The sequence below is a fragment of the Cheilinus undulatus genome, linkage group 15, assembly GCF_018320785.1.
Source record: "Cheilinus undulatus linkage group 15, ASM1832078v1, whole genome shotgun sequence".
NCBI lineage: Eukaryota > Metazoa > Chordata > Actinopteri > Labriformes > Labridae > Cheilinus > Cheilinus undulatus.
Window position 1 is genome coordinate 12,783,954 of NC_054879.1, and position 24,453 is coordinate 12,808,406.

Sequence of the window (24,453 nt, forward strand, 5' to 3'; positions counted from 1 at the left end):
AAACATGAAAATTCCACACAGAACGAGCCTGTCTGACAGGGATTCGAACTAGGAACCTTCTTGCTGCAACAGCCCTAACCACTGCACAACCATGCAGCCCACACATTAGGATAATGATTTGTAGGCTCCATATTCATATTTGTATGTAACTGTTTTCCTTTACATTTTCCTATCATAAAACCTCCTGCTTCGTATTTCCAAACATAGCATTTTTTTTACTATGTAGTTTCTACAAAACAATCTAGATTTACATCTTTAATTCTTTTTGCTCAGATGTGGGAATATGATTTTGACAACCTCAGAGCAGACAAATCCACATCAGTGGGAACCAATCTTCAACTTACTCAGGCACTGAGGACTTTGCTTGTTAATATATGCGGTCAAAGCAGTATCCCATAGGTTTTACATACTATTTTTATATGGAAATCCTTTAACACCTTTAACATATTAGGAATTCTCTCAATCGAGACTGAAAACTGGGGTGCACATGGCCTTGTGGTTAGGTTTAGGTCAACCCTGCTACTCCTTTCCTTCATGTCTTTCTCTCTCATCCCTGTTTCCAACTCCATCCATGGCCTTCCTCTATAAATGAAGGCATAAATAGCTAAAAAAAATATATAAAAAAGACCGAAAGCTGTTCCTTGTCACACATGGAAGGAAAACTAATTCAGAAGATTTGGTGGAAAACAATTTATTTATGAAATATCTGAAACAAGAGCACTTTCTGAGATCTCACTCCAGGCCAAATCACATTTTTGTACAACTTGCCACAAAATGCAAAAAACAGATCAAACATATATTCATACAGACAGAAATCCACTGGTGTATTGAAATGCTGCATGTACTGTGACGTCAGTTTACAGAGGCTTAAAAAAGATGAGACACAAGAAAAGTTTAAACTAAATTTAAAACGCAGAAAGAATAACAGCTCCTAATTCAACGTGGAATGTTCCAGAAAGTTTCAGTGATAAATGGGGAGAAAAACCAAGCTGACACATATCACGGAAGTGCTGATATCAACAACCAAAAGTGAGTAATCATTGAATCATCACAGATACATGGTAGTTATCTGTTCACAGCTGTTCAGACAAAAATTGCAGTGCATTTCCAGCAATTTACCTATTTTACAAGCTGTGCTTTATATAAATTTGGCCATTTAATTTTCTATTCTCAGGAATTATTTAGCTGTGTTTTCCCTACTCTCTTAGTCATCTGATGAACAATTTTATTAGAAACTACTGTTTGTATTTGATAACTAACTTTGAAGGATCCTCCAAAAAAAGGTCAGAAGTGTCAGTCAATAAAGCATCACAGTAATCTATGATCTACTAGAGTCTGGCTCCAAAAGCAGATTTTAGGTTGTAATATTGACCTGATGTAAAAGCTGTTATATAACTTCTCTATCCAGCAGCAGAAACACACATTCCACTGTTATGACCTTCACTTTGCAGTCAGTCTTAGCACCATTTGGCAGAATACAGAACAGTGATAGTCTTTCTGTGTCAGCTGTAAACAAACACTTTGTCCCCCTCACTGTGGAGCCAGCGGGATGCCTCTAGCATCAGTGACTTGGCCCTCCTGCAGGTTCTTCACTAACTGTGCTAGCCAGCGCTTTGTGGTGGTGTCGTCCTTCAGTACTTGGGCGAAGGTGCTGTCTTTCAGCTGGTCTGGCAGACACTGACGCAGGGCTTCTCTGGCCCTGAGGAGAGAAGAGCAAATACTATAATGTACTTTCACCTTAAAAATATCCTGCTTTAAACGGGACACTTTCTTCTAATGAAAGATGGTAGGGCTGATATTTGGCATTTGCTTGTTAATCTGTATCAACATCTTATTTTGCCAACTGCTGACACTTTAATGGTGCTTTAAGGTTCAATCTGGAGCCAAAAAGGGCAAAATTATCCATTATAAAATTATCTAGATAGGAGAAAAGATATTTACCTCAGCAACTTTGGAGCTACAAAACATTTTAAGAACTTCTTCTTTAAATTAAGTATCAAAAAGCACAAGTACTTGCCATATCTACTGTGCAAACTTCAAGTGTTTGTTTCATAAGGAGCAATTTGGCTCCTCCTAGTGGCAAGTACCAATCAAGTGTTACTTCAGTCATATTCTCTGCATGAAGTTCCCTCAAACACCAGAAAGACTGGAGCCTATTTTACATTGAGACACATCTGATATGACTCTACCTTAGATTATCTGAGAGGCGAAGGTAGCAGCGGACAACATGCTTCAACAGACGAGCCGATGGTTCCTTAGAGAGCTGGAGCACCATCTTACCCTGCAAAGAAAACAAAAAACAATGTGGTGTAAAAAGACATTGTCTATTGTGTAAAGACCGACAGGTTTTAATTAAGATGTTTTTTTTCCACTTGGGACACTTACAAGGATCATGGCCACATGGGAGAAACGCTCATACGTCTGACATATATAAGCCAGCCCTGTGTCGTCCAGAAGGATCTTCTGCAGTATAAACGTAGCAACCTGCAAACAGATCAAAGTCAAGCATGTTGATTTACTATCTAAAGTTGCAATCACGGCAAGCACTTTCATCTGTCAGTTCATATCATTATCACCATCTGTTTCTCTGTTGCTGAAGAGCAAATTAAGGCAACTGAAGTAGCACTCCAGTGGTAATAAGTCGTTATAAACATCAGTGAAAAGCAGAAAGTTAGGAGTAATGACTGGTGCTACATATCAATGTCCAAAAGTGAGGGTGAGGAGGAGGGATTGAAGGAGATGATGTACAGGTACACTGGTCTGAACCACTTCTATAGACTAAAGCCTGGTTTATGATTCTGTGTGGAATTTACACTGTAGTGGTCTACGCTGTTGAGAGCACTACATACTTGAGTGTTGGTGTGCCTGCGTTGCCCTGCAATACTCCACCCAAACACTACTTTCCTCAAGGCTACACTGATCTACTGCATAGATTCAGTGCAAAAGTATCACTCAGGCTTTAGTCCTGTTAGCCTCTACATTAGTTGTGGGACAGTTGGCAAAACAGCAGAGATAGTTTAGTACCGTCTTGGAGAGCTCGCTCCCTGATTCCATGATGCGGAGACACAGCGGGATTATTTCAGTGGTGAGGAGGAAGTTAATCACTTCTTGTTCATCTGTTTTCACCAAAGCACCTGCAGTAAATACAGAAAGTTTGCATGTAAGAATGAAACATTGTTTTCCTTATCAATTTATCAAGAAAGAAGTAATGCACCTAAGTAGATGTCAAGCTTACCTATGACTCCAAGGCTGGTGAGTCGCAAGTACTCAAAAGGCCGTGTTTTGCTCACAGTGTGTAAAAAGGGGTAAAGGAAGAGAGGGATGTGAGCTGCTAGAAAAGCCGACCTGTGCAAAAAGAGGCAAGAGTATTTTGTCAAAGGGACCATAAACACAGTTACATTAGACTTAAGTTCAGAGGGCATCTTTACACATACATGTATTTTTACTGATGATACAAACAAAAAACGTCTAGCCACATGCAATGAGGAGAAACTGAATCAAGGCTCAGTTTTAAGATGCTAGATACATTCTGTATTCAATGGAAAAGATCATTACAAACAGGAAGTGTGTAATTTGTCTTGTCTTATGAAAAAGTCAGTTCTGGAGCATTAACTTCCACATAAACTTGTTCTTTCACAGAAAATCCTTCAAATAAATCTCCTTAACAAATCAAATCTCACAATACTGAACTTTCTAGTACCTTGTCTCAGGGTGTGAGGCAACACACTGTAGAAGTGCCAGGGCATTGCAGACTCTGTTAGACTGGTGAGCTGTTAGCGTGGGTGGGTTTATAGACGGATAGATGTTCACTATTTCCTAAAAGTAGAGGGAAAGAAATTTGTTAAATCCATCCTCACAGCAGATGTAGTAAACAGGAAAATAAAGTGATGTCTGGGATTTGGATAGGGTCATACCTGCAGCAGAGCAGCAATGGTGCCACAGGAGTGCCAGAGCATTGGGGCAAGGTCTGGCACAGACTCACGTTTCTTGCTGAGCTCCAGCAGGGCATTTTCTCTGGTTTCAGGACTGGACAACTCATTGATCCATTGGTAGATCTTTTCCCTGTCTACCTGTGCCAGGGCTGTGACGTTGGTTACAGCCTGTCAAAAAAGGGGGGAATAAGCAAAAAGCCATTCAACATCATGTTACAATTTAAAATAAAACCAAACCCCAAATGATAAGATATGTGGTTATGTTTCAGCCACATATTCTGAGCAGATGACCAATGGATAAACCTACAATATCACTTGAACTTTCTTGAGTACATTTTGATATCCTGAATTTTACCTTTATTTACACATGTGGACAAAATTGTAGGTACTCTTCCATTAAACAAAGAAAAAAAACCACGATGGCCACTAAAATAGCTTAAAACTGACAAAGCAGTAACAAAAAAAATACTGAAAATCAAATAATGAAAATGAGACATTTCTTTGATTGTGGTTCGACAGACAATCATTTTAAAAACAAACTAATAAAACTGGCCTGGACAAAAATTGTGTTACTCTTAACTGAATATTTTGTTGAACAACTTTTTGAGGCAATCACTGCAATCAAGCGATTTCTGTAACTCTCAACGAGACTTCTGCACCTGTCCACAGGTATTTTGGCCCACTCCTCATGAGTAAACTGCTCCAGCTGTCTCAGGTTTGAAGGGCGCCTTCTCCAGACTGCATGTTTCAGCTCCTTCCACAGATGTTCAATAGGATTTAGATCAGGGCTCATTGAAAGCCACATCAGTATAGTCTAATGTTTTGTTCTTAGCCATTCTTGGCTGTTTTTGGCTGTGTGTTTTGGGTCATTATCCTGTTGGAGGACCCATGACCTGCAACTGAGATGAAGCTTTCTGATACTGGGCAGCACATGTTGCTCCAGAATGCCTTGATAGTCTTGAGATTTCATTGTATCCTGCACAGATTCAAGACACCCTGTGCCAGATGCAGCAAAGCAGCCCCAGAGCATAACCGAGCCTCCTCGGTGTTTCCCAGTAGTTACAGTTGTCTTTTCTCAGTATGCTTCATTTTTGCTTATGTGCATATAGAGCTGATGCAACTTGCCAAACAGCTTCAGTTTTGTCTCATCTGTCCAAAAGACATTCCCCCAGAAGCTTTGTGGCTTGTCAATATGCCTTTTGGCAAATTCCCTTGTTTTTTTTTATGATTCGCTTTCAACAGTGGAGTCTTTCTTGGTCATCTTCCATTAAGTCCACTTCAGCTCAAACAATGATGGATGGGGCATTATGACACTGATGTACCTTAACCTTGGAGTTAGCCTCTAATCTCTTTGGAAGTTGTTCTGGGCTCTTTGGTTACCATTTGTTTTATCCATCTCTTCAATTTGTCATCAATTTTCCTCTTGTAGCCACATCCATGGAGGCTGGCTACAGTCCAGTGGACCTTAACCCTTTGGAAAATATGTGCAACTGTAGTCACAGGAACATCAAGCTGCTTGGAGATGGTCTTATAGCCTTCACCTTTAACAAGCTTGTCTATAACTTTCTTTCTCATGTCCTGGGGCACCTCTCCCCTTAGCTTTCTGTGGTCCATATTCAGTGTGGTACACACCATCATAGCAAACAGCACAGTGACTTCAAATAGGCAGACTGACTGATTTTAAGTTTGAAGACACCTGTGATGCTAATTAATGCAACTTAACATGTCCCTATGGTTGAATTATTTTCAATCTAGGGATACCATCATTTTTGTTCAGGCCAGTTTCATTAGTTTGCTTTTTTAAAAGTGATTATGCTGAACCACAACTCAAAAGCAATGTCTGTTTCATTAGTCAATTTTCAGTAAATTTTCAGTTATTACCTTTGTCAGTTTCAAGCTGTTTCCATGACTAATGTGGGTTTTTCTTTCTTTAACAGAAGGGTAGCAACAATTTTGTCAAGGTGTCTATACTTTCAGGAAAGTATTGTACTTCATTACACTTGTGAAAAGCATCAGTAACTGAGTGAAAAAAAAAGGTTGGTAGCACATATAGAGAGAATGATTCCACATTATATCCCAAAACAGTTGCATTTCCCTTTATTGTGAGGTGTGCCTTTACCTTAACAACCTGGTTGGAGATTCATATTCTGTTGTTGCTTTTGCACATGTACCTCTACAATCCCCATGGGTGTCAAAAGTAGCTACTCAGTACTCAGTTGTAGCTTTAAATTAATTTCTATTTACTTTTACTTTTAGATTTATAGACCAGTACTGCACATCTACTTGGGAGCATTTTAATCAAAGTAATTATACTTTTTTGAGTACAATAATCATGTACTTTTCCACGTCTGCGTCTAGTATGGTAGGGGCTTGTATTCTTTAAATAAAGAACAGAGTAATTGCTGGCATCAGTATCAGCATCGACTAAGATGAGCGTAGAAACATTAGCCTTTCCAATATCAACAAATATCAAATATCGTGTATCTCCGAAAAAAACATCAAAGCCTAAACAATATTGACCACCTTATAACAAACTATGCAGTAATCTATATTTAAAGTCGCATGACATGTTTAACTCTGGTGGAGATCTGTAAATACCCTGGGATTCAAGAGTGTTTGTCTAAATTTTTGGTAATATGAATGAATAGGTGAATGAGACATCGAACTACAGGATCACCCTCATATAGTGAAATGATGCAGCCACACACAACTAGAATAGTGATTCATAAATACTCAGATCAAGGTGAATATTAAATACTGGAACATGAAGCATTAAAAAAACAATGATTTTAGAAGGTGTTCAAGATGATGGCTTTAAGAATCCTGAGTCAACATGAGTGCACAAGAAAAATATGTGAATGACTGCTTGTACCAGGTAAGCGTAAGGCTAATATCAGGTACTCACCGCTCCAGTCGCCAGCATCCTCTGAAAGAATTTACTCCAAGAGAGTTATCAGTGACTAATTTATAGGCTTAAGTCTGTTGCAGAGAAGAACTAATTTGACGGAAATAAAAAAAAAGTTAGAGTAACTAAAAGACCGCACGGGCAGCTAGCCCGAGCTAGCAGCTAACTGAAGGATTAGATAACTGAAAACCAGTACGCGCGTGGAGCAACCTTACAATTAAACGATTAATTTGCTAAAATGACGAAGGGATATCAAAGTTATGATTTTGTTCACGATTAAACGATATATGCCCGTTATAATTCTACTTGTCGGATTTCATAACAGAGTGCGAGTCCCTCTTTAGCCACAGAAGCGACCTAAACACAAATAATTGAACTATCGCGAGAGGTGGGAAGGAGTCGCTCTCGGATATCATTTCCGTGGTAAATTTTCACATTCCCGCCATCATCGCGCAGCGCTGCGAGGCGTCGTGTGCGGGTCCACTGTCAACAACATACGTACAGAGGAGCAGGTGAATGCCGGCAAAACAAACTTTCTTCCCTCGGAGGACCTACGAACACGATATTGTAATTTAAAAGTTTCGATAAGGACACATATCATCGACAGGTAAAGAACTGCGACGATGTAATGAAACTGTGTCACTGTTTCATCATCAAATTACAATCAGGCAAATTAGCCAGTTAGCTTGTTCCCGCTAGCATGCTAGCTGACCTGCTAATGTCGGCCTCCTCCTCCATCCATTCAGCGGCTGTGGATGAGTGGACGACATTAACAGCATCCTGTGCAGTCAAAATGTTATTTGTGTCTTCATGTTTGGGTTTAAGATACTTTTTGAATGCTGCTTTTGTAGTTTGTTGTGACTGTTTGGCCTAACGGAATACTGCTAACCAAAGTAGAAGTTAGCGTTAGTCGCAGTGTCTCGTGCACCTTCGCCCGTCTTTGCTGCTGGGCTAATGGGCTATTGGTGGCTAATGCAAACTAGGCTGCGCTGAATCTCAAAGAAACCGTTAGCAAGCCAGCAGAAGTGTGACCACTTCCTTGTGTAGAAAATAATTACTAGCTGTCTAACGGCTCTTTGATAAAGTATGTCGTGTCTTATCCTGTCTTGTACTGTTTCGTAGATAGGTTTTGTTGCTTGTGGAGTTTGCTGTGACTTTGAGAAAGCGATCAGTAGTGAAGCCTCTTTTATGTCACTGGCTTACATGCAAATTAGCTTTGTTATGCAAACAAAACACACGTCAAGTTCTGTTTCCCTAAATGAAATTATTCACCGATGATGATGTATTTTTGTTTTCACGGTTCATCAGCCTCCAGAAATACGTGTTTTCTAGGAAGCAATGACTGTTTCCGTTGCGATACTATGATTAAGCCACGGCATTTCTAATGTGATTCCATTAATAAAATGCTGGTATTGCTTACAGTCTGTTTGGTTTTCCCTTGTGTAGGATTTGTTTGATCGCAAGTCCTACCCTCCAAAGTGCACATACTGGATATTAAGCCATGGCAGCCGTAGTGCCCAAACTCTCCAGCGGTGGCGCTGTAAAGATGCGCTTTACAAGCATGGACCTGGGCACCACCAGATGGAAAGAAGGAACGTTTGAGATTCTGGAAAAAGAGAATAAAGTCAACCTCTGCCTTAGATTCAACTGCGGTGGAGCTGCCAGAACCTTTCAGGTATGGATCAGGAGGGTTTTTTTGCCGTGTAATTTGGTGCATGTTCAGGTTGAAAGGACTGGTTTGGGAACCAAAGAGTAGCCAGCTCAAGTCTGGGTCAAACCAGAGCTGTAAACTGGAAGTTGCCACTGTACATCCTGAGTAGAGATGCACTATAGGGGATTTCTGAGTATATTTGTACATTTTATTTAGCTGATACAGATATCTAAATGTAGTTAAGAGTAGTGCTGCGCAATTAATCTAATCGCAATAACAGGCTGTGCAATAACACAGTTGCATAAAAGCTGTACAATAACATAATTACATAAAGGCAGCAGTTATTTTGGGCTGGGAAATTATTCAGAATTGAGATTAAACAGTAATATTTGCCACTACAGATGGTTTTTTTTTTTTACATGAAATGTTTCAAAACTTCATTTTGAGGCAGAGATGTTATGCTCTACACATCATGCAAACATTAAACTTTCATATTTTTTTTCTGTAATCCATTACATTAGAAAGCTTAAGTTATATTACTGCTCATCACAGTTCATTAAAGTTATTTGTAACACCTGTGCTTTTGCAGCTGTGACAAGTAGGTATGAGAAAATGTGTGTATTTGCTTGGCAGCAAAATTCTAGCAGAATTTCAGGATTATATGAAAGGCTAATAGGAGCTAATTTGTTGCTTGATATCTGTGAAACAACAGTCATGACTCTGAATTTCTTGTATTTTTCTCACCCTCAGCTGAATCAGAATGTGAAGAACATAAACCATAATTCCAACCGAATCATTTTGACCTTGAAGGACACGAGTGTCATCACCCTTGATAAGATGCCCACTACTTTGGCTCAGAGGACTAAAGACTACCTGGAGAAGCTGAAGCAAGGAAAGCCAGGTAATTATTACAACACTGCTGATTTTAAGAAGGCTTTGTTGATCATTTCTAGCAAACTAGAGAGGCTGAGGGACTATAAAATCTTATAAGGGATTTAACTGTATAGATCAGTGGTTCCCAACCTTTTTTTTCCATATCTAAGGTAACCCAAGACACCTGTTTTCACTTATAAACAATCTAATCAGAATAGGCTTCTAAGCACTTCTGTATGCCCAAAGATCCATGTATAAATGGTCCAGTATGTGTCTGATTGTGATTTTTTTTTAAAAATTGAGATTTTCGATGCTCTCCCATGGGGGGCCCAGACCCCACGTTGGGAACCAATGATCCACTGACATGTATCTACCTTTGCTTTGGTTGTATTTGTCAGTGTAATATTGAACTTGTTCAAACGGGGCAAAAACGATTGTTTATGCCACAGCATAAATAACTGCCCAGACATTCACTCACCAATGTTCTCATTTGATCATAAACAACCAACACTAAGACATTTTTGTATTTGTTTACTTTTGTTCATTGATGCCCCCCCATCCACTTTAGGGAACACATTTTGGATACACCCAGTCAAGTCTTTTTATCAATCTTTAAAAACATGATTGCACACCTTGTTATGTCATTGAACCTAGGCCAGATAAAGATTCATCAGGGTAGGGTGCACTGATGATGTCAGAATGCTAGATTGCTATTTAGCTGCTTAGTGGTGGCACATTAAACAGCGTATAAAAACATACCTGCAACTGTCATTTGGACCAATTAGATGCTTGCTGTGGTGTACTTACCAGTACCACTAAGGATATGCTGTCTGCCCTTTGCATGACAGAAATAGCACAAGTTTTTCTAGCTGTTCTCTTGAATGTAACAGTGACATGTTTTAACTGATGTCAGTTAAGCAGAGACAAACTTTCTAGCTTGCTGCTTAAGTGGGAATTTCAGTGATTAGATCACATTTTTGCTTAGCCGCATCAAACAGAAATCACCACACCCACAAAGTATTGTGATGCTCTATATAAATGAGGAGAAATAAGCCTGTTCTCAGTTATTTAAGGATTAAATTTATAGTGAGTTTTTATTATTTCTCAATTTGCAGTTTTAAAATCATCCCATGGAAGTGCAAACTTCAGTGTGCTTGGGAACCGCTCTGCAAAAAATGAGACCAGTCCAACAGCGGAGAGACAGGTGTGCAAGAACATAGATTTTTTTTTTTTACTATCCAGTATTTAAAGAAGTAATGAATGTAATGTCCGACTGACATATCTACGCTGCTAACATCTCTCAGACGACACAGAGGCGGCAGGGTGCAGATGGCCGGGAGGACACAACACCACGGAAGCCTCTGGGCAGCCCGAGTAGAGCTGCCTCTACTCCCACCCGCACTGGCCTCTCTGAGAACAGGTATGAAGGAAAGCAATGTTGGAGTGGCTCTGCCATGTCAACTACTTTATCAGTTTTCAACTTTAATTTGTTCTTCTTGGCATCATTATTTTGTATGTTTATCTAGCAATTTTTTTTGTTGATTATACTTAGCAACAGTCTCAATGTGTCATGTTTTTTGAGTCTTTCTGTATGCAGCTCATAGACCGTAGAAAATATTGCACAAGTGACATCAGTATTGAGAGACGCAAAACTTGAATGCTTTTGTAAAACTAAGAAGGATTGTTACTTAAACAAAAAAACAGCTCGCTTCCTGTGCAGTGTGTGCTGATAAAGACATTAACTGTTCTGACCAAATTTGGTTTTTGAATCTGCTATTATAAAAGGACATTTTAATATGGGCTTTGTTTGTGATTTCTGCAGCCAGCCATAAGTTGACATTCCATGAACTTCAGTTTTTTGCACTCTTGCACTGACATCATTTTTCAACCACAGAGGCAGCTGCTTGGTGCAACTCCCCTCCTGTGTGGTGTTATTTTTCTGTCTTGCCAAGTTAAGAATAGTAAGTTCAAACTTGTGAAGTGTTCTGTGTCACTGTTTTTCAGGAGTGAGAAGAGAAAGAGACTTCTGAACTCTGAAAGTGACCTGACTGAGGATTACCCCAAGGAAAATGACTCCTCAAGGTAAAAGCTGCACGCCTCAATGCACAGACCAAACTGTATTGATGCTGAATACACATGGAATGCGCTGACTTCTGTGGCCGTTTGCTCAGATTCTGGTCAGGCAGATGCCAGAATGATGAAAATAAACCATAATGCAAGTTTGTTGATTTCTATGTTTAATGACCTTAGAACATTTAAAATTTATGTATTTCTTTTATTCTCAGCAACAACAAGGCCACTTCAGAACCATCCAGGAAGTTTCTGTTGAGCTGCAAAGAGAAGTTGAAGCAGGCGGAGGAAAACAGGAGCACAGGTAAGCATCTACCACAGTAAATTTGCAGTAAATTAAATCAATGGTGTACACTACGACTGAAGTGTTAACTCTGTTTCCAATTATGACTAACTGTTTTTAGTATATTTTACTAATTTTAGAGCTTATTTGTAGGTCTGTAAGATATAGACCATTTGTCTGACCATATGTTAAATATTACTTTATATACAAATGCAATATTGACTTTTTCTCCACTGCATCATTTCTCCTTCGTTTTAGCTCCACTGGGTTCAGCACCTCTTCAACCAACATCCTTCTATGGCAGCCGATCTGTGACTAAAGACTACAGCCAGAGCCATTCTTTTCTGGACAGGTGAAATTATTTTGTTATAATATCTTAGTAAAAACTGATAATTGTGAAACTTAAGTGCACATCAGGTTCTTTGTACAAGAATGTGTCATTTTGTGCACCAGTTTAGCTCTGTGGGTAGAGCAGATGCCTATATGTAGGCTATAGTCCTCAACACACTGGCGGTGTGATGGATTTCTGGTCTCAGTGCTGTTAAGTGCACGTCTTCCTCCCCCTCTTTCTTCCTTTGTTTCGTGTCTTTCTTCAGCTGTCCTATCTAAATAAAGGCAAAGAAAGCCCCAAAAGTAACCTTTAAAACAAGGAACATGTGTCCTTTCTTATCTTAGTGGAAAGCAGGGAAAAACGACAAGTTGTTGAATAATACTTTGCAGGGTACACAAACCAGGCTCCGAAGAGGATTTTTGGTTTTTGAAATTCAATGAAGAAATAATAATCAAACTTTCCACTCTTCACTAATCCCCCCTAGGCCATCCAGTACAGCACAAACCACCAAGAGAAGCCTTATGCTGCCAAATCACTCTACTCCCTTCAAGAAGGTTCGTCCCTCTTTGGACTACGGCGGCTGGAACAAACAGAGGCCTTCCACTTTGGCCCAGCCTCAGCCTCCACTGCAAGGGTAAGAACTAACCAGATTGTCTCTTGAACCTAATAAATTGGTTAATCTGAAATAGACTGGACTGCATTTATCTAAGGTCATTCAAATAGAAAATATAGATGGAAAATGGTCAATAATACTCATCAGTGACATCACTATAAACAAGAAAATAGTTGTCAGTTTGTTTTGTTGTTAATAAAACGTGTTATAAAGGCTTTGTCGCTTTTTTTTCTTCTGTTTGGTAATTTCACTTTCTGTGTTTCAGATTTTCCAACCTTGGCAACACTTGCTACATGAATGCCATCCTGCAGTCGCTCTTTAGCCTTCCCTCCTTCTCCAATGACATGCTGAGGCAGAGCATCCCATGGAAGAAGGTGCCCATCAATGCGTTGCTCAGGTAAGTTTGTACACAATTATTAATCTGTCTGTAAGTGCTTGTGGTTGCATAATGCATTTTTTAAAAGTTATGCACATTCTTTTAAGTTTTAGCCTCATTTTATATGTGATATCTCTGCTCTCTTCAGGCGTTTTGCTCACCTAATGGTCAAGAAAGACGTGAGCTGTCCAGAGACAAAGAAGGACCTCTTGAGAAAAGTGAAGAGTGCCATCTCCTCCACAGCTGAGCGTTTCTCTGGAAACATGCAGAATGTAAGAAATCTCTGTTCAACAGCTCATTGTGTAGCACTAATGAAAGCCAACAGCGATTGACACAGCAAGGAATATGCGAATACTCATACAAAATAAAGCCATATACTGTGTGCACACAGATGTCTAAATAAAATAAAACTCCGGATTTAGGTCTGAAAGAGTTTGTTGCATGTTGTTTGAGGATATCATATTCACTTTATAGTGGTGGAAAATACAGAAAAAATCCATATTTTGAACAAAAAACATGAGCAGCATCAGTCTTTCACCTTTAAGTAATGTTTGGAAGCTGCATCTGTAGCTTGAAATTCCTAAGAGCTGTGATAAACCCTGACAGCATTACATTTATTCATTGTCCCTATTTGCACCCATGTCCCAATGCTTTCCAGGATGCGCATGAGTTTCTGAGCCAGTGTTTGGACCAGTTAAAGGATGATGTAGAGAAAATGAACAAGAGTTGGACGAATGAAGCAGCAGCATCCTCATCATCTTCAGCTGTGTCAGACAGTGGTCCAGAGACAACGTCATCATCGGCCAAGGCAGAGCCTGGCGAGGAGGCAGATATTTCTCGCATATACACCTGCCCTGTGGCGGTCAACATGGAGTTTGAAGTGCAGCACACAATCACCTGCAAGTGGTGAGGACTGTCATCTGCTTGATGTAGTTATTTAATCAGTTGGTTCTTAAATTCAAACTGTGGCGTGATCCTTATTAGTTTGATTGATAGAGATAATGAGTATTATACATAATACTTTTTTTTTTCATGAATTTCAAATGATCAAATGAATTTATCATTTTGAGTGCAATCACGGCCTTGTAACAAATTCTGCAAGTTATTTTGCATAATTTCAGATCTGAGGTTATTTTCCATACTTCAATTACCAATGGCTGCCTTTAAGTCATTTTGGTCAGACCTATGGGCATAACTTGGTCATTGTGTTTTCATGATCCTGTCAAGCTAAACTCATAATTGAAACTGATATTTGCTTTACATCAAATGTTTGTTGTTTTGCAGCTGTGGTGAAGTTGTGACCAAACGAGAGCAGTTCAATGACTTATCCATCGACCTACCACGAAGGAAGAAAACCCTTCCGCTTCGCTCCATCCAGGATTCTCTGGATCTGTTTTTTAGGGTGAGTTGTAATCAGTCTTTTTGTAAATTTCATATTTCAGCACTTTACTTTTGCAACGGCACTAACAGGACTCGGAAACATCTTTTTCATTTGTACGATACAAGTTATTTTTCTGTTTTGTGCAGATGGAAGAAATTGAGTACTCGTGTGAAAAGTGCAATGGGAAAGCAGCGACTGTAACACATAAATTCAGCAAACTACCCAGGTATCCACACAGAGGAAAATAGAGCAAAATGAACGTTTATACATTTTCACAGTCATTGTAAAATAATTCAATCTGAGCTGAAGATAATGGGATTTTTGAACATTTATGATTACAAGTAGATGTAAATGTAATCAGTGTAACCCCTGTTCCATCTTTGTCCCCTCAGGGTGCTCATCCTTCACCTGAAGCGGTACAGCTTTAATGCTCAGCTGTCTATGAACAGCAAGCTAGGTCAACAAGTTGTGATACCCAGGTACCTGACCCTGCTGTCACATTGCTCTGAATCCACACGACCTCCTATTTGCCTAGGCTGGAGCCCTCAAACCTCCATGTAAGACGATTGAAATGTGCTAAAATAATGATTTGTTTTGCACAATCAGGGTAATTAAATCTTGGGCTTTAGAAGGGTTTTAAGTAAAACCCTCAAAATAGATGTGGTTGCATTATATTTGCTGCATTTGACTACAGGATCAGTCCTTTGATGAGAATAACAAGAAGTTTTGAAATATTTCCTTTGTTCTTAAAGGTCCAGAACGCTTAAAACGTCACCATTGGTCAACTCCTCCACAGCCCCTCTCCGGTAAGTGCCACTTTTGCAAGACCTTCACGTAATACAAGACAAGGAAAATAATTCTTACCATGCATTTGCCACACTTTTGATTTTGCACAATTGTCTTTTGAGCGCTGGTTGTTGTTTTTCATGTAAATGTGATCCCTGAATCTTTGATTTTGTACAGAAGAATTGGAGGTAAAGTGGCCAACTCTAGCTGTACCTCTGTCCTCTTGGATTCTGACTGTGAAGAAGAGACTAGCAGAAAAGTGAACCAGAGCCGCAAGCGTCGCCTCAGCAGCTGCCTCCCGGAAGATGATGACAGACCAGAAGAGGTAAGCCTCTATTTGTAGACCCAAGCTAATACAATCAAGACTGTTATTTGGTCTCTGTTGCTGTTCTGACATGATAAATTTCTTTCAGAGGGCGGCTCCTCTTGATGCAGCAGACTTCAGTGGTATTAATGATGACGAGATGCTGGCAGCTGTGCTAGAGATGAGTCGTCAAGAAGCAGGGCTTTCTGCTCCTACGTCACTAGAAGATGAGCCAACCAGCAGCCCTGATACAGGCTTTGGAGACACTGATGCCCATGACCTGGTCTATCATACAGATCTGATGGAAATGGACAACAAACAGCCTGCAGGTAGGTTGAAACCCTGAAGTTTAGATAATCACCTGTAGGGCTGCGACTAATGTTTTTCTGTGTTGATAAACACACAGCATTAATCTCTTTTTACGTAAAATTTTATGATGTTGTGTAAAGTGCTCATAACTATTTACCAAGTGCTTAGAGCTTTGATACTAGAACCATGGCTCCAGTTTTTGGATTGTGTCTCTTAAAAAAGTATTTTTTTTGTTGGTTTGGTGATGTTATTTTTTATGTCAACTGTGTCCAATCACGTCAAAATATAAAGACTCACTAAAAGGAACTAGGACAAGCAATAGTTTTACATGTTTGCTTGAAAATGACTTCCTTGTGGTCAAGATAATTGGCAAATCCTTTTTTTTTGTGGTTATCTTGATGTTGCAGATCTATTTAGTAGATGGGGTGCAACTAAAGGCTTTTAGTTTAACCATTTCTCGTTGAACCTGTGAAACAGCTCGTTTTGCTTTTTTTCCATTTTGAGTTAAAAAAAAAATTCTGAGGCTAATGTCAAACAGGAAATGAAACTGTAAGAAAATACACTGACCCAAAATTACATGCAACTTGAGTAAGAATCTGCGACATCAGCTTGATAACGTTGATTCCTGTTATTGTATCCTAACAGCTTGCAAGTGATGGTGCAGGAAGTGGTGCTTGTTTTTTGCCTTGTAGCTTAGTTAGTTTAGGCAAGGAACAAGGAGAGAGGGAGATGACAAAGTATTAGGAGTGTCTGACTGGTCTATTTTCCTTGATTTTCTTTTACTTTCTTCACTCAACAAGGTGTGTTAGCTTGTTTTACAAAGTGGAGATAGTGGTGCATTTATAATATCTCTATCAGTGATTGAAATGTTATGCTTTGCCTTGTGTCAACTTGGGGGCAAAACTACTATGTCACAGCTGTCAAATAATTGCCAGTACAGAGGGTCACGCTTTGTTTTGTCTGCTTTCAAAATAAGTGCTACATATCATACTAATGGGAGCCTGAAATTCACAGGGCATGAATCCAGTTTTAATAGATTCAGTGGGGAAAGTGCTCGCTTTGTGCTGCAACGTGACATCTGACACTCATGTGCAGTTAGGACACTGTGTACAAAATTATCTTTTCTGGAAATATAAATGTATATCAAGGAAGTTTACATCATTACACTCAAAGTTATTCACATAAGTTGTAAGGGCCAAATTTTGGGTATCTCATAGGGTCTGTCAAGTGTAGATTTCCGGTATCACTAGTGCGGGGGTCGGGAACCCGCGGCTCTTTTGCCCCTCCCAGGTGGCTCTCAGTAGCTGTGCAGAATTTGAAAAAAATGAAACTTCTTTTTTTTTAAACATTAAATGAATATTTTCTGTAATGCTATATTGAGAAAATTTTGTGTATTTTTTCCATAAAACGTGTAGTTCTTTCATTCACTTCTAACTTTATTTGTACAGATAGGCCTATTTTATCGACTTAAATATGCGTCATATCGTGCCTCTATGGCACATCACATACTGGTGCTTTCCTTTCTTGGGAACAAAGGTCTGGATGCGGTCTTGTCACAAATGACACTTAAAGCAGGAGTTTTGTGCTCATCACATGAGTTAAGTTTTGAATTTCTGAAACCTGGTTTAGCACAGCCAGAGGGAAGGTTGGAATGTGAAAACGACACAACTTTGATACGTTTCATAGTAAGCCGGTGCGTCCGTCGGATTAAAGTAGTGTCAGAGGAGAATGTGAACGGTGAAAACGTTAAAAACGGCATGAAAAACTAATACAAGTTCACACTTAACAGCATCAGTCAGGTAAAGAAAGAGAAAGGAGGCCAAGGGATCAGTAGGGGGCTGTTTGAGCAAAATGAACAGTTAAACCAACGTTTTACAGTATTTCCTGCTGCACAGCTGTATGCGACGTAGATAAAGACAGCAGCATAGAGAGAGGAGATGAAGTGGAGGTCTCATCTGTAGGTGAGCTGTAGGCTACTACACTATCCTGCATTAACTCTGTCTGACAGCAGGTGTAAGGAGTGTGTTTTTATGAATAAATAAGTGAAGATTAGGGCTGGGTATTGCCACTCATTGCCTGAATCGATTCGATTCCGATTCACAAGGTCCTGATTCAATTCAATTCTCGATTTGATTTGATTCATGTAGGGATATTTTAGTAACAAAACATATGTTGCTTCTACATTTAAGAAGCAGCACAGGTTTGAGGAAGAGATATCTAGCTTGTATTGATAACGTGCCCAGATATCCTAAATTAGATGATTGGGTGTAAGATTTAAACCTTGAATCAGTCTAACCACTTACAGAGGCGAGTGCAGGTTCAGGCTGCATGAGTGACGTAAGTCTGAGACTGGTAATAGTAACTTTTTGAAAAGAATCGATCTAAATCAGAGAATCAATTTTTGAACCCAGCCCTAGTAATGATAATGATTAGTTAACCTTGCAAAGCAGATGGATACGCCCGTTTCCTTGTTTCTCACTCGTGAATCCATCTTGCAAAGCTCCCGTCTGAACTGTTTGGGCCCAGTTAGAAAGTGACAGGAACAATGAGTGACAATGGGCAGTACTTTTAGGCGCGGCCTGACGTAAGCAAGCAGCAACAAGAGGCCAGTGCAATTATGGCGGACGACATTAGCGTGGATGCTGCTAAAGTGCCCGTTTTATCAGAACTTGACAACATTTCGCGGCTACGTCACTTTTTGTTGCTCTGATTGGCCCGTAAAGATGTGACAGACAGAACGTTCATCCAATCACACTGCGAGTTTTTTTTTTTTTTTTCAAATCCTCTGCCCTTTCCCAAACGCTTAGTATTGAAAGTTTTCCAGATGGATGTGTGAAACAATCTGGCGTGTCCGGTTATATTTAAATATAATTAAGGATAAAAATAAACAATCTCTTGCTGATAATAGCACTTATAGATAAAAATAAAAATGTGTACACAGTTGTTTCTATTGTAGTTCTAAATTCATAAATGCATCAAAATGAACATTATGATTAAAATGCCACATAAGAATAAGATAACTAAGTGGAAAGTTATCAGTGAGATCAAAAATAACAATGGATTGCCACATACCTTTGCTCAATCAGCTATGTCGTTAGACAAAGACTTAGGCTAACTGACTGCGTCACCTTCATTGGAAGGTTCAGATGTGTTTTGCGGCTCTTCATAGATTTTCTGGAAGGGGGTGTGACCGAAAATGGCTCTTTGAACCATAAAGGTTCCTGGGTGACAATGTGCAACTCCAGCTTCATTATACATTTTTTTGGAGTCGATGTCTGGGTCAGGTGTTATCTTAGAAGAGCTGAAGGTTTTGACATAGCATAAGTTGTACATCACTGCTAGTTGGGAGTTGCATGGTTGCCTTTAATTGAATATCTTGTCACCTTGGAAGATGAATAAAACTTGTGCAGTCTCGTTAGGATGCTTGGCTGCAACGACCAAAACACATCAGTAGGTAACATTGTTTGCACCTGCTCATGTCAGCCAGGTCACTCCAGGATCAGGCACCTCGGAAGTGGACTGATCTCCTTCAACATGTTAATCTGGAGGTATTGTCAGTGAACCGACTTGTATGTGCTGATCTTGTCTAGATGTACTGGATTCCCTGGACCTGACCATGGATGAAAACAAGGAGAACCAGACTCCAGAGGGTGTCCAACCACAGGGGGAACTCGACTGGGTTCAGCAGTACAGTCTGGATCAGGAGAGGGAAGAACAGGAGCTGCAGCAGGCACTCGCACAGAGCCTCCAGGAACATGTAAGACCAGTGTTCACATGAAACCTCCAGTCAGTCAGACCAGAACAATGAAGCTGCAGCTGAATACTAAATTGTAGCGCTGTGATGCCAGGAAACAGAAAACTGTCAAAGATGCAGGCTAAAAATAGTAATAGTGGTGACTGCCAAACAAAACCACATCTACTTCCTCTTATTGCGCCTTCTTTTATTTTGTTATATAAACTAACGCATTAGCTGTTATATTTTAAAAGTTTGTCTAACTTTCCAAATATCCAAAGCATTTTCTTTACTAGCAAGCAAACATTTAAAACACAGCAGGCATTACAAGTGAGTCAATCTTGACATTTTGTGCACTTGAGCTTAACAGTTTTATAACTTGCAGGAGGCCCAAGAGATGAGAGAGGATGATGACCTGAAGAGGGCCACTGAATTGAGTCTGCAAGGTATGAATAAAGAATAACTGAGATTTTATCTTTTTTTATTTATTTATTTATCTTTTATTATTATTGTTGCAGCTGGGTGCCATTTCAGTATGTTAAAGCACAGATGTCAAAAAAAATATCTAGTTGTCTCAAATTTGAATTTTACCTTTTAACATGAGAAAAGACATCAGGCTGACATCAGTGCAAAACAAAACAGAGCGAACACATGCTGCATGAAGTGTGCAGGGTATAACAATACTCTAAATTTAATTAGACTCAATTTGTCATGTCGATACCTGACTACTATTAGTATCTCCTTCTGATCTAACAGAGTTCAACAACTCGCTTCCTGAGCTGCTGTGCTCAGACGAGGATTCTGGCAATGAGGACGTGTTTGACATGGAGTACACTGAAGCCGAGGCTGAGAACCTGAAGAGGAACGCTGAGGTACCAACTTTCTACTGCCACACCTCTTGATTTCAGACAAGTAGAACAATCTAAACCATAAGCATAATATTTTTTTAATTTTCAGCTAAATTACACTGAATAAAAGACTTGTACTGTGCACAAACTGATTCAGCGTACCTGTTAAGGTTTCTAGCTGTACTAATAATACTTTGGAAACACTGACCTGATTTTATTTTTAGTAACCAGTTTGTAAACGTTGTAATCCACAGAGTGGAGACTTGGCCAACTCTTTTAGACTCATCAGTGTCGTTAGTCACATTGGGAGCAGCTCCTCCTCTGGTAAGCATGGTTTTAAATCTGTGCAGTTCAATCCTATGCCAACACACTCTTGTATAGCAGTAACTTTCATTAAAGAAATTCTAACCCTAAAACCAATACAATACCACAATGTGCTTGGTTTTAAAGAGGTCAAGTTTAGTATGCTCATCATACTGATAAAGGGTGTAATTGTTGACATTTTTATCATTTGGGAAAAAAATCTGTTGCCTTTCCCCATTAATTTGACATGTTACATCATATATTGCCTGACCTCACATTTACACTGTAGTACAACTTAATCCTCAATAAGAAGCTTTACAAGAAGGGTTAATTAGATAACAAGTTCACTGGGCTGATATAGGTAACCCGGCCATTCGTTTTTCTGTCTTTGATTGGATTGACATTCTACCTCCATTGAATATGGAACACTTAATGCCCTTACTGGAGTTTCCACAAAATACTGACATTATTTTGTTTCTGTTTAAGGCCATTACATCTGTGATGTTTACGACATGAAGAAGCAGTCCTGGCTGACCTACAATGACCTGGACGTGTCACGTACACAGGAATCAGCTGTCCAGAGAGACCGCGACCGCAGCGGATACATCTTTTTCTACATGCACAAGTGAGTTAGCAGAATATAGGAGGAGTCCTCTGAGACATGTTGTTTGGTGTCAGTGTAGCATCAATTACTGTTAACACGGTGCTTGATTCTGACCCACGCCCAAGATGAATCTTGCACGTCATGTTTTTGTTGTCAAGGCTATATTTGTTTTGCATGTCTTTCTGTCAGCTTTTCACAAATCTTGGACCCAAATTTAAAAATTCACATCACTTGAGAGTGCTATGCTTGGCTTATGCAAAGCTATATATATATATATATATATATATATATATATATATCTGGGCAGTATGCAGGTTTTAAGCCACTGCAAAAAGGCATTGTAGGGCTTGGCCTTACAACAATTTTGACAGGATGTAGTCCGATAAAAATTAATTTATTTCCAGGCAGCTTTTATCTCTGATGCTCAGCCCATCCAGGAATCAGAGCAAGGCAGAGGAAAGCAGGGCTGGAAAGTAACATTACATTTACTTAAATTATTGTAATTGAGTAGCTTTTTTGGATACTTTGCACTTTTTAAAAACACTATTTTTACATGTACTCAAGTATATTTTTGGGGAAGTACTGCACTTCCTGAAATTCTAAAAAGCATCAAATAGTACTGAGTAAAAAAAAAAAAAAAAAAAAAAAATTGCACTTAAAAGTCAAAACAAGGAAGTCCAAGATTTCTGCCAACAAGAAAATATCCAGTAATGAGACTTTGACTACACATAATTTTCAGTAGCAAATGGAAAGAGAATTATCATACATTTCATCCCAAAACAGCTGTTACATTTTACTTTAGGAGAAATCACTTTATAATCACCAACCTGTTTGGAGATTCATATTTTTTTTGTAGTCACTACACATCAAGGAAAGACCATGTTTCACTGGGGAAGCCCCTTAGGTATTATGAGTAATATACTCAGTACTCAATACTTCATACTTGGAGTAAACTTTTATTGGTGTGCTTTTTACTTTCATTGAGTACATTTATAGACCAGTACTCTTACCTTTACTGAAATAAAGTTTAACCAAAGTAACTGTATTTTTATTTGCTCCTCTGGAGGAAAGCAAGAGAGGATGGAGCAATTTCCCACAATTTTGTTCTTGAAACTTCTTTATAATATCCTTGTTAGAGCAAAATGGCAAGTTTAGCTCCTGGTACAAAAATTTTGACCAATACACAATGAGGGAAGATTAATCTCTAACCTGAGCTAACAATGTTGATAGCTGCTCAGATTGCCACACATCTTATGACAAAGTTTATGGACCAACAGACATACTGTATATTAGCCGAGTTTTTGAATCCTCATTCCTTACATTTTAAAGTGTGTATTAAAGACTAAAGTTTAGAGTCTGTACTACATTTCTATAATGGTATCTATCTATGTTTTGCACTCTGGGACCAGTTTTCAAAAATGTTACATTTACAGGAACCCAAAATGCATTTGTTTTTTTGTAAAAAAATAAACAACAAAAGGGAGCCATTTTCAGATGAACCCAGTGCGTAAACATGATTTAAGTTCAGTAGAAGTGTGTTTTGCATTGTCATGTTGTTACTGTGGGATGCTCATGTTGTCCTCCTCTGTGTCCTCAGGGATGTGTTTGAGCAGTTGTCTGAGATGGAGAAATCTGGAGCCAGCACCACCTCAGAGGCAGGAAGAAATGTCCTGCAGCCCCTCTGAGCACTGCATTTTTGGACTCCTGCTAAAATACCACGGCTAAACTTTTCTCAATGGAGTTGTCCTCTGAACAGCCCAGAGTACTACTGATCGCCATCCCTCGTTCGGGTTGTCTTCAGGCTCTTGTTTTCCTCTCAGATTCTTTAAACACCTGAAAATGCTCACAAAGGTGTTAAACTTTAATGACTCTACCAGAAATGCAGTTAAAATGTTCAGTGGATCAAAATTTGCCTCTGTGTTTTTGGGGCTGGAGTTTTTCTTTGCTATGATTTTATCAGACAGATGTTTTGTAAAACTTTCTTTGTTTCTTGATACACTTCTTTAAAATTTAATGCCGCTCTTTCAGACTTTCACTTAAAAGCAACTATCAAACACCAAGATGCTAATGGTGCTTCATGGATTGTATGTTCTGCAAACCCTTTATTTCCACTATACACTAAATAAAGATATATTCTATGTTCTTATGAGTATAAGCTATTATAAATTTAGAGGGTTGCTGTATTTAGCGGGTACATTTGGTGCAATATTTACGTTCTCAACTCCGCTTTCTGTCACAGTGTGTTTGGATGTTTGCTCAGTTGCTTTCTGTGCTTGACTTATGAACTAATGTGTGTATGTGTGTGGCGTCTTCATACTATAGATTCAACAGGAAAAAGTATCTGTACGCTTAATAACAAAGCCTGTTTTCACTGAAGCTTTTCTCAGTAAAGCCCGCTTTATTCTTTTGGGGTTTTGCCCTTGTGCCTCCCAAGAATACTTCTATAAATACTGTATGTATACAAGCTTTACTTTGAATGTTGCACAACCTTGTTGTTTTGGAATATGTTTGTTAAATCTTCAACAATGTGTAAGTCAGAGTTTCCTTTATAAAGAGCCAAGATTTTCTATTTATTACAACACACGGGTTGATTTACCTCAATGAACCCAACAGATACGCCACGGCATATAGAAGTCATAAATACTAGACTACTTGGGAAGCTTGCTGTAATGTTACGTCTTTGTCATCTTTCTTAAGGCCAGTATACGATACAGTTCTTAGACCTCTGCTAAACTTTCAGCTACTTTCTATCAGAAATGCTTGCTTATGAATTACAGCTTACAGAAGTACTCTAATTTTCCTGTACTAGATCCATTACTAAACACTGGTTGTACTGCTCTTTTTGTTACCACTGTAAAAATTAAATCACATTTCAGTACACCATTGCCTTAGTGTCACATTTCCAAGGCAGTAAGAAATATGTTGAAATATTTGGGCTGAGCATGTTTGTAACACCCAGCCGTATACATTTGGAGGATTGCAGTACTTTTTGCACCATCTGAAGCAGGAAAAATGATCACAAATTTTGTTCTAAAGCAGCCTTGAATTTAGATTTCTGAAACGTTGCTCTTTCCTGTCCAAAAATGCAGCGCAAAGAGGGTATAAATGTCTTTGTGAAGTTAAAACGGCTTTTTTCTACCCTTCATACTCA

At 39.1% G+C, this 24,453-nt stretch overlaps 2 protein-coding genes across 3 annotated transcripts; one reads left to right on the forward strand and one right to left on the reverse strand.

The window, feature by feature from the left end:
* Positions 1 to 675: 675 nt before the first annotated feature.
* Positions 676 to 7,204, reverse strand: LOC121522196 (CCR4-NOT transcription complex subunit 9-like). The gene is made up of 8 exons (XM_041806339.1): positions 6,838 to 7,204; positions 3,915 to 4,100; positions 3,701 to 3,816; positions 3,236 to 3,345; positions 3,025 to 3,134; positions 2,386 to 2,484; positions 2,190 to 2,281; positions 676 to 1,699 (listed from the first exon to the last, which is right to left on the reverse strand). Exons 1-8 carry the CDS (start codon positions 6,853 to 6,855, stop codon positions 1,531 to 1,533), a joined length of 900 nt encoding a protein of 299 aa, XP_041662273.1. The 5' UTR covers positions 6,856 to 7,204; the 3' UTR covers positions 676 to 1,530.
* Positions 7,205 to 7,270: 66 nt separating this feature from the next.
* usp37 (ubiquitin specific peptidase 37) lies at positions 7,271 to 24,182 on the forward strand. 2 transcript variants are annotated; one of them, XM_041807616.1, is made up of 24 exons: positions 7,271 to 7,444; positions 8,284 to 8,512; positions 9,239 to 9,389; positions 10,477 to 10,565; positions 10,666 to 10,781; positions 11,366 to 11,443; positions 11,647 to 11,735; positions 11,973 to 12,066; positions 12,530 to 12,679; positions 12,924 to 13,055; positions 13,183 to 13,306; positions 13,693 to 13,940; positions 14,319 to 14,436; positions 14,562 to 14,641; positions 14,808 to 14,972; positions 15,168 to 15,221; positions 15,379 to 15,526; positions 15,615 to 15,834; positions 19,405 to 19,571; positions 19,933 to 19,993; positions 20,304 to 20,419; positions 20,650 to 20,719; positions 21,185 to 21,323; positions 22,900 to 24,182. In XM_041807616.1, the coding sequence occupies exons 2-24, from the start codon at positions 8,339 to 8,341 to the stop codon at positions 22,985 to 22,987; spliced, it is 2,871 nt and encodes a 956-aa protein (XP_041663550.1). In that variant the 5' UTR covers positions 7,271 to 7,444; positions 8,284 to 8,338; the 3' UTR covers positions 22,988 to 24,182. The 2 variants fall into 2 exon arrangements, with proteins under 2 accessions (XP_041663550.1, XP_041663551.1); XM_041807617.1 differs by having other exon boundaries at positions 15,382 to 15,526.
* The last annotated feature ends 271 nt before the right edge of the window (positions 24,183 to 24,453 follow it).